The sequence below is a fragment of the Sebastes fasciatus genome, chromosome 23 (assembly GCF_043250625.1).
Source record: "Sebastes fasciatus isolate fSebFas1 chromosome 23, fSebFas1.pri, whole genome shotgun sequence".
NCBI classification, from domain to species: Eukaryota; Metazoa; Chordata; class Actinopteri; order Perciformes; family Sebastidae; genus Sebastes; species Sebastes fasciatus.
This window is the reverse complement of record NC_133817.1, coordinates 17,461,477-17,472,008: the sequence shown is the minus strand read 5'-3', so window position 1 is coordinate 17,472,008 and position 10,532 is coordinate 17,461,477. Positions and strand designations below refer to the sequence as shown.

The following is a 10,532-nucleotide window of genomic DNA, read 5'->3' as shown; positions in this document are numbered from 1 at the left end:
CCCAATACACAGTATGTCAAATGCAGTATGTCAAAAAGACCAGGATGTCCTACTATATTCGCTCGCATTTTGCAGTATGCAAGCCGGCATGTTTGTCTGGCTATTCTGACCCTCAATCCTCTGCGCAGTGGATATATGAGCAAGAGGGTCAAAGGTCAAGGTGCAATGTCATGAAGAAGTAGTATGTCTCTCTTGTATGCTACAGTACGTACTAACAGTAAAAAGAAAAAGTATGCGATTTGGAACATAGCCTCAGTGTTTACACTTATGTCGAGTACAATTTCATTGCACAATCTGGGTTTTTACACATAGGACAACATTACTGAGTTACACTTTGCGATATCATAACACAGATTAATGCAGAAAATGCCCTTTTAGTCCGTAACAATTTGCATCATTCTTATATTTTGCATTTCTGTATTCTCGTCAGCATACAGAAAACAGAAAGACCAGTAAGAGGAGGCTTACAATGCCATAATATGAGCCAAAAGTCAGAATTAAACATACAAGACTCACCCTCAAAACTGCTATCCAACTTATGACTGATGTTGGATTTCAGTCAAGTCAATTTTATTTATATAGCTCAGAATCACAAATCGCAAGTTGTCCTTAGACTCTTGATTCGGATAAGGAAAAACTCCTCCTAAAATCCTTTTTAAAAATTCTTTAACAAGGAAATACACAGAAGAAACCTCAGGAAGAGAAACAGAGGAGAGATCCCTAATCTTTATTACAGTACTGACACTCAGTATGACCAAATTATAGACAGATTGTAAACATAGAGCACAACTAACTGACTCCTCCAGACAGAATTGCTCAACTTCTGCTTTTTTACCTCTAAAAATAAAATGTTCAGAGTGTACTGTTTCTATCAGTGATCATCATCTGTTTACAGTAATTGCCTCATGTCCTACAATAAATAGTGTCATGAATTATTGATGCTCAAAGGCCACTGTTGACATGCTACACATGAAGAATAATGACTGCTATTACCTGTGGCAGTGCACTTAGTGGAGGTTGAGAAAATACAGCAATAAAAAAAGGTGGGGATGTGTGTGTGTGTGTGTGTGTGTGTGTGTGTGTGTGTGTGTGTGTGTGTGTGTGTGAGAGAGAGAGAGAGAGGATCATATCTTGTCAGCGCTGGCATATATAATGCCGTATTTGACCCGAACTGTTTGAAAATTAGTCCCGCTTTCTGGTGTCTGAATCGCCTGTGCTGGTTCTGGGTCACGACTGAGTGGGTTCAGGCTGGAGTTCAGGCTGGAGTTCAGTCTGCGCTGAAGCGATTCGGATTCAGTTTTAAACCATGCAGAGACACGCTGTTATCTCTGTGGCCCAGAAAGACCACTGATATCTCTATTTCATCTGGAGCGTGCACACACACATATACACACACTACAGTATATGCTTATGCATGCACACTCACGTACAAATACTCACAAAAGCGTGTACATGAATACACAGAGAACCAGTTTGGACACACAAAACTGTGTCCCATACGGCGGACGTGCTGACACTCACATAGCACTCACAAATACAAACAAATACTGTTGTATATACACACTGGGAAACCGTGAAAGACTGTTCCAAGACGTAGAATACAAACTCACTCAAGTTCATACTCTTTTAGTGGGCACACAACACCAAGCAAACACTAAAGCATGCATTCAGCACACACTGGGATCTCCTCTTTACAACGTATCCCAGTCAAGACGTGAACCAATAAGACACATCTCAAGAAGAGGTGATTGAGTTACAACATCATGTCAAACACACACACACTGCCTTGCCTGGGCTCACTTTGCAGCCTCTGAGGAAAAAGCACAGAGTTTCTTTTGGTGGAAATAAGCCTTTATCTACAGCATCACTCTCTATTTTAGTCACAGACTCAGTAGTGGCCCTCTGTGGTCATCCAGGCATACTGCAAGCCTTCTCATCTGTATATGCTAATATTATGTTCCTGCAATAGAGGAGGCTGCAGTTTTAGTAAACCATTTCTAGGACCCTAGTTTTGTTCCACCCAAATACTCACTTTCTGTCTGCTGCAGCGTGATCTCACAGAAATAGCACACGTGAAATGATCATGACCGCGTTAGGTGGTAGTGTTAAATTACCTGCCGACGCCACCACAGAAACTATTTAGGGTTAGGCAACGGAACTACTTTGTTAGCTTTAGATTGTGGTTTGGGTTAAAATAAGAAATGGGTGTTATGTACCTTACCTTTGAAAACTGCCTCCCTGTTTGTGCAGCTCAGGACGACAGAAGGTCACTAAAGGTCTCAACGACTCCTGAGACAGAGAGAGACAGAGAGATGTGAGAAAAACAAACAGAAATATCATGTTATTGACATTTGACTGGCTGATAATATGTATTGTGGGGGTAAACAGGCGGTCAGTACAGTTTAATTATTAAGATCATTTAAATTAATTAAAATGGTAAAACAATGAGTAGTAAACAAACATTTACACTGAAGACAGGTTTCACAACAAAACAGAGTCCTAGACACGCAGTCCGGAAACTGCAGCTTCCTCTATTACAGGATCATGCTACTCATACTGTATGTGCAGATAGTCTATACTGTATATGATTGCAGCCTATGCTAGGGGTTAGGGTTTGGATCAATGTGCAAAAACTTGTGCAATTTATCATAATAATAATAATAATAATGTGCAAATTATTATGTGCATCTTTTGCTTGCACTGTGAAATACTGCTGCACCTGCACCATATTGTGATATGATATGTATTTTTTCATTGAGTTATTTATTATTGTTATTTCATAACAGTAATGCAAAAGTAGCAAGACAGTAAGCAGGAAACCATAAGAGGAAGTCAGTGGTTAGATATTTTGTGACTGGGCTGCATTGGGCTGACGACTGAATTGTCATTTGTTCACTTATAGTCTACCGTTACACTGTCACTTAAATGAAATTTTAACACATGATTTATGATACAGGCTATCTATCTATCTATGTTTCATCTTTAGTCACACAGGTCTCGGTACCTAATGGGTGATCAATTAATTCTGAGGAAAGATGAATTCTGATTTAAATGAATGAGTTTAGTGAGGGCCGATATTGGTCTATCATAACAGCAGAGTAGTCTGCTGTAATTATCATTAATGACTTAATTAAACAGCAGCAGGACGTCACAGGGGGGACGTGAGTTCCATTAATAACATCAGAGCAAAAACGTCCCATCTCCACCACAGCTATACAGCTACACCTCCTCCTCCATCACTTGTTCTCTGATGCTGCCTTCAGGTGCTACCGGAATTTTGGAAACATTGCTATAGCCATGCAAATGAAGCAGAGCACCGAGTGCATGCATGACTGTGAAGGCCGCACCTGCTGCCACACAGCTGATTTACACTCCTGCACACATCTTTCTATAGTTACACTTTTTTTTTCTCCTCATTAAATTTGCTGACCTTTTGACCTTGTGCACATTGCACATACATCAGCAAACAGAGAAATGATGACACATAGCTTTTGATGAGTCAATTTAAAGGAACCCTGTGGATGTTTTTTACGAAGACACAAATGCACGAACATGTGAGGCGCAGCTCACGTCCCGCCATAGGTTCAAACTTTTCTGCAGATCGACAGTTAAGCGGGGTTCATGCTCGCCGAAGTGAAGCCGGCGCGAGGTGCACGCGCCAGAAAATTACGTCATCGCGGCTTTCGCGTGGAGTGCGAAGGCTCCGCAAGTTGTCGCGGCACTTGCACTTGTAACTTCTTGCTTATCCACAGAATATTCAAAATATTTTGTTTGTACGCCCCCCCGGCGTTTCGGAGCATATTGCAACGAACAATACGTTGAGCATAAACGCCTCTGTGCATGCTCGTAGCACGCACGCCATCTACAGAGGCCCGCGCCAAGGGTTCTCGCACGAGTATAAACTAAGCTTTAGTGATGGTAACAGGCAAACTAGTGTGGCAATGTGCACACAAAGGCAAGGAAGAAGATTACAAACTATAGTTACATAAAGCTCAGCGGGTATATGACGTAAGCAGAGTATAGATAAGAAAGAGGCACAAGGGAAGGAGGATAGGTCAACTTTGGTTCATCCAGATAAGGTGAGCCTATGGCTGTGAAACCGCTGCTATAAATCAGAGGAAAAGGTTAAAGGAATGTAACAGATTATTCCCGACATGCACAATCAGAATCAGAATCAGAATCGTGTTTATTGCCAGGTGTAAGAGGTATACACTAGGAATTTTCTTTGGTTTTGTTGGTGCAATAAAGGGTGACCAGGTGTCCCACTTTATGAGGGACTGCACAGCATTTGTATCCCTTGTCCCACGTGTTGAGACGATGTCCCACATTTTCATTGGCTCTAGTTTTCAAAAGTCAAACCACTGCAGAACAGATACTTTTTTTAAATCTGGCTTTTATCCAATTGGCTGTGAAGAAAGCAGGGGCTGTGTTTGCTGTCAGTCAAACTGCACACACTGAGGTCAAGTGCAGGTTGACATTTCACCGTCTTTGCTACTGTGAAACTACTTGTGAAATTTGCAGTTATTTTTCAATTTCACACATGAAGTGACACAAAACATGTGAATCTCAGAAGAAACGTTTGTCTCAAAATATTACCAGAATAAAGTCATAACTTTACGAGAAAAAAGTCATAACTTTACAAGAAAAAAGTCATACATTTACGAGAAAAAAAGTCGTAATATAACGACAATAAAGTCATAACTTTACGAGAAAAAAAGTTGTAATTTAAAGAGAATAGTCATAACTTAAAAAAAAAGAAAATTACTTGTAAAATTACTACTAATATACTATTATACATATGCATACTAATATCATGACTTTATTCTCATAATAGTACGATTTTTTTCTCGTAAACTTCTGACTTTATTCTCATAATATTATGACTTTATTCTCGAAATCTCAGATTTATTTTATTTTCCTCAATGTGGCCCTAATACTCCGTCGTACTGTCGTACCATAGACCTACAACAATGATAAATAAAAATGAAAATGTAAACAAATAAAGTTATTCATTTCCACAAATCTTGAAAAAAAAAAATCCACAGGGAGCCACTGGAGAGGAGCTAAAGAGCCGCATGTGGCTCCGGAGCCTCAGGTTGCTGACCCTTGCCCTACATGCACACAGTGCGTTATGGTCAATAACACTAAATGTAATCAGAAGTTAGCATAGGGAGGTTACAAGATAAGACGCAGAAGAGAAATGTTTATTATTTAAGTTAGATAGACATATCAAAAATTGTAGACTAACTCTCGGCCTTGGTAGCGTGTCCCACATTGTCACACACAAACATACTCTTTGTCCCACATTTGGTTTGTTGGGCTCTGGTCATCCTATACATGCACACACAATGCGTTATGGTCAATAGATTCAAGATTCAAGAGTTTTATTTGCCATTTGCACCTATAAGTACATTGGACTTCTTAGCAGTTTACACCGAGTCAGCTTTAAGAAAAGAAAAAAGGTATTAAAGGCACAAGGTAATTACAGTACAAAATAAGTAGCACATTCAATTCAAAACAATAAATAAATAAATTATTAAAATATAAAACGCCCTCAATGTAGTCAATAAATAAGCCAAAGAAAAGAGGTGGGTCTTGAGCTGTGCTTTTGAAAGACTCTGTAGAGGGAGCAGATCTGATGTGGTGAGGCACACAAACATACTCTTTGTCCCAGATTTTGTTTGTTTGTCCTCGAGTTGGATTTCACAAGCTTTGGTTCACAAAAACATATTTTTTCCGAGGAGCCCTTGAACGCAGCATCAGTCGCTCCGTGCAGTTTGCAGGAGGAGATGCTCTGCAGCGTCGGCGGAACAAACAATGTGTAGGAAGACAGAATCTCTCCACACAAAGTGAACTGATCATGGCCAGTCGGTGTCGAGACGGCGGTCGCTCAGGAGACCCCACCGGCGGCTTGAAAGAGACGCAAACGCAACAAGAACCGTCCGGAGAGACGGAGAACGCGGGGGAGTCTCTGCGGGAGCTACCGCGATGGATGCGGCTTTATTTCTACGGGATGCACGGCGTGACTCTGGATGTCCTGCTCTCATCGGTGCAGGGTTTTCTAACCCATCGGGACCTGAAACTGGTGGGCTTCTCCTCTCCGTATCTCTGCATCATGCACTCACTGACCCACTTTGCTCTGGAGAAGATCTACTCTCAGAAGAGGTGTTTCCTTGGTCGGCCTGTGGTGTTCCACCTGGTTTTCTACCCGTCTGTGTACATCGGGCTGCAGATCCTCATCGGGAACATCAACACTCTGACCGAGCAGGTGAGGGTGGTGTCTGGCAAACAGCTGATGGTGCACTACATCCTGGCTCTGTATTTCTCCCAGGTGTTTCACAAATGGATGTCAAAGCTGCAGTATCACCCAGACCTCCTCCAAAGCAAACCAATCCCAGAGGAGAGAGGTGATGCTCGGTGGCCTCTCCACGGTCTCCCCGGCATCGTGCGCTTCTTGTTCTTTGGCATGCAAGGCCTCCTGGACGAGGTGATCTTCACCTCCATCTTCAACCTCGTGGAGAAGTCTGATCGGACCCTGAGCGGCCACACGTCCCTGTGGTCCTTCCTGATGTACGGCAGCTGCAGCTTCGTGGTGGAGAAGCTCTACCTCCACCTGCACTTCAGGCGAGGTTGGGGGACGTTGAGGAGACTCCCCATCTACGTCGGCTTCATCTACGCCTGGGAGCTCTCCTGGGGTTTGGTGCTGAGGCAGTTCGGAGCCTGCTCCTGGGACTACTCCCATTATTCTCACAACTTCATGGGACTGATCACCCTGCTCTACCTGCCGGGCTGGGTCTGCCTCAGCCTGTTTCAGGACGTGCTGTCTAATGTGCTGCTGAGAATCAAGTGCACCAAAGATGTGGATGGTTCGAGTGAGAATGGAGAAGTCAATGGACAGCTGGAGAAAAAACAACTTTAACTTTTTTTTTTGGATGTTTTAAAGGGACTGTTTGTAACTTTCAGAAATGCTTGTTAAAAGCAACACCTGTGGCCGTTAAGTTAACGAAAGTCAGCGTCGGGCTCGCGCTTGCTCGCTTTACATAGACATGAACGAGCATCGCTCAAAACAGTGAGGCGACACACGTCAGCTAAAACCACAATATCACTCTATATTTCAGCTGTTTGGCAGTAATGTTAGCTGACCAGACGAAGGTCTCTCCATGAATCAATGCTGATCCTAGTGTTGGCTTTCCCTGCTTCAGCCCCGGCGGATCGGTGCCGGGGCTGAAGCAGGAAGAGAAACGTTATCGTCTCCCGACTGCGCCCGCAGGGAGACACCGGCACCCGGTCGGAGACGATAACGTTTCTCGCTGCGGAGCCCCGTCACTTCACAAGACACGGGAAACCTCTGTTGGTCTGGAGGAGCTGCAGCAGTTGTTTCTGCACAAACGTCCACTGTACATTTACTAGATATTCTCAGAGCTAAACTGACATTACAACAAACTAACATATGCGAGCGCGCATATGCGAGCGCGCATATGCAAGCGCGACCCGGTAGATTTATACGTGTAAAAAGTTACAAACAGTCCCTTTAACTCCTAAGGAAAGACTGGCTTATATAAGACCACTGAAGAAACAAGCAGGCGTTATTTTATTCTAATTAATAGTCATCAAATCAAACTGATTTGATGGAAAAAGACGATATTCATCAAGAAGTGCAAGAGCTATAATGTGGGACCAATTTGGCCTAAATAGGTCTGGGGCTGTTGCGTTTGTCCACATATTAAAGTATTTCAGATACTTTGACTCTTTGGACAGTTGTTCAGCAACATGTTGCCATGACAACAGATGCTGAAATTTGTAGTCTGGTTACTTCACTTTGTCTGCAACGCCTAATATTTCTGAGTCCAGTAATAAAAATAAAACACAGCTGACCTTGAATTGTTCACCTAATCTGTTTGAATTCAATTACTGCCGTTTTTTATCTATCTGATGTAGTTGTAATATTTTACAAGTCTTCATGACTTTGGAAATGTGAATATTCCGTTTTTTTTGAACGACTGCAGCGGCAGACTTGCCATCTTACACATTACATGCATTGTGGCAGGTTGGATCGATTGTGTCATTTACATATGCACTGGCATGCTTTAACTGTAGCTCACATCTGCATGCTAAAAAAAATACAAATAAAATAACATCTGAAAGGTTTATGGATTAGATATTTTGATATTCAAAAGGCAGTAGTTTCAAGACAGAGAAGACGTATAAACAACTGGACAGTAACCATCTTCTTTCATGCAAGCAATCCATTTTCAAATGCTCATCTCTTTTTTCTTTTTGAATCAAACTCCCTATTTTCACTCATCTTGTTGATATGACACCCCCGACTAATGCATGGCAACTATTAGAGTAGAGATAAACCCAGTAATAGTGGAGCGAGAGGAGGGAGAGGAGGGAGATTTTACTGTGAATCTTTTATGAACCAAACGTTACTTTGCTGGAGTGCCTTCCTGTGCAAACGGAGTCGACCAGACTCAAACAAACAAACAAACAAGGCTCGGTATCCCTAGGCTCAATTTTTGATATTAGAAGTACAGCAGTGTTTTGCAAATGATTATTACCGAAATATTTTAACCATCAGCACTAACGACGGTCAGTCCGTGAGGTTGCGTTCATTCCATTATCTGAACAACACCGGTTCCACCAAGTTAAATATTCCCTAAATAAACTCCAGCTGTGTACACTGTGCATATTCTGACACCCAAATTTGCTTTACAGCGGTCTTATGCCTTATTAACAAACTAATCTAAGTACCTTACACTGTGACTAAACAAATGTTGGTTAATCTTAGCCATCTTGTCGACTCTATACAAGTCACATCGTTGGGTAACCGTCATTTGGACTTTTGCATTGCCAGCAGTTGAAGCTGTTTTCACTCCCACAGTGGCATTTTAATCAATCGTGTCATTTATAATAATTTCTTTACAATTAGAAAAACATTTTGTTCTAATCACAACTCTAAATTCTGATCATTTGTTTTGACTTATTGTAGGAATGAGTAGTATTTTTTGAATGTTTAGATAAGTTTGTGATTTGCTGGATGCAAAGCTTGAATGAATTTTAAATCTGTTAGATTTGGGTGTGTTTTGAGGGTTCAGTAATCTGATACTTTATACAAGGCAAAATTAATGATTATATTTCCTTGTATGCTGTGGGAGCGACACTGAAGTTGTTACACATCATTAAATATATTAAAATCATTCACTTGGGATTCTTCAAATGAGATTTTCTTCTTGTCAGCGGGTGATTTATAAAGGAATCAAATTGCATTTTTTTCTGCACATATTTAGAAGGGTAATTGGCACAAGCATTATAGCTTTTCATTTATGTTATCAACAGAAAGAGGTGTCAAAACTTATTTCAAAACCAGGTCAGAACTGATACATCTAGTGCTTAACGTTTACAGCGCTAAAGTTAGCCCTACCTGTGACTGGTGTGACTGTTGGCTGTTATTCTGTAACACTTGGCAGCTAAAGAGGTTCTTCAACATTTCATTCACAAAGGCGTTCACCTCAGAGTGAACGCCTTTGTACATCTTTAAGATTTTTCCACAGCCAAACTGTTTTAATCATACTTTACTTTGTGTTGTGTTATTCAATAATTTAAAAAAAAAAAAAAAAAGACCAAACTTGTGAGTGTGTGTGTGTGTGTGTGTGTGTGTGTGTGTGTGAGTGTGGTGTGTGTGTGTGTGAGTGTGAGAGAGTGTGTGTGTGAGAGAGTGTGTGTGAGAGAGGTGTGTGTGTGTGTGCCGAGCAGCGAGCCTGCCTGGCGGAGGATCAGTTCAGGTTCTCTTTCTTTTCATTTGGTGCCCCTGGGTGTTTTTAGCTCTGTTAAAACATCCACTATCATCATAGGCGACCAACAAAAAAAAGGTCTGCAACCTATTTTCAGGCTGACTCATAACTGTAAACATATCTGAGCTCAGGAATGAAACAATAGTCTCAGCAAAAGCAAAGTCCAAAGACAAAAACAACATGACAGGTATTGTTGGCTTCATGCCTGTAAGTTAGCTTTCCAAACTAGAACAGTTCCTGGTACACACAAAAGCTATTTGTGTTATCTATCCGTACTGCTTCCTTGTTGACAATGCTGTTGTAATAAATGAAACAAATTAAACAATACAGGGCGGAACAAAGACGGTTCAACCACAAGCCCACACTTTAAACATTTATTTGATGTCTGCTGAACTTGTAGGCAAATGTTCTGATGCTCACTGTAGCATCACAAGTAGCTGTAAGTGGTTAAAACCAGGCTGCATAACCAAGAACGTACTGCATCAACCTGTCTTCTCTCTTTAAAAAACACCTTGGAGATCATTTTGACACAAGCACAACACATAAATCCTCACACGCTTTACCTCCCAGAGGACACCATGAATACACCAATGACCTACAGTATCTGCTGACAACACCACAATGGGAATATTATAAACTAACTCATCCATAAAGACTCGTTAGCACTCTCACTCAGAAGTATGGTATATTACTGCTGTGTGCAAGCTGAAAACATGCTTTCATGTAGATGAAAACAAG

The 10,532-nt window shown here is 41.5% G+C and overlaps 1 protein-coding gene across 1 annotated transcript; it reads left to right on the top strand.

Annotated features, from left to right (window-relative positions):
* The first annotated feature begins 5,341 nt into the window (after positions 1 to 5,341).
* On the top strand, positions 5,342 to 9,209 carry tmem229a (transmembrane protein 229A). The gene has a single exon (XM_074625529.1). The coding sequence runs from the start codon at positions 5,861 to 5,863 to the stop codon at positions 6,917 to 6,919; it is 1,059 nt and encodes a 352-aa protein (XP_074481630.1). The 5' UTR covers positions 5,342 to 5,860; the 3' UTR covers positions 6,920 to 9,209.
* Positions 9,210 to 10,532: the final 1,323 nt, after the last annotated feature.

Coding starts and splice junctions, on each gene's coding strand:
- tmem229a (XM_074625529.1), top strand. CDS start 5,861: ATGGCCAGTCGGTGTCGAGACGGCGGTCGCTCAGGAGACCCCACCGGC.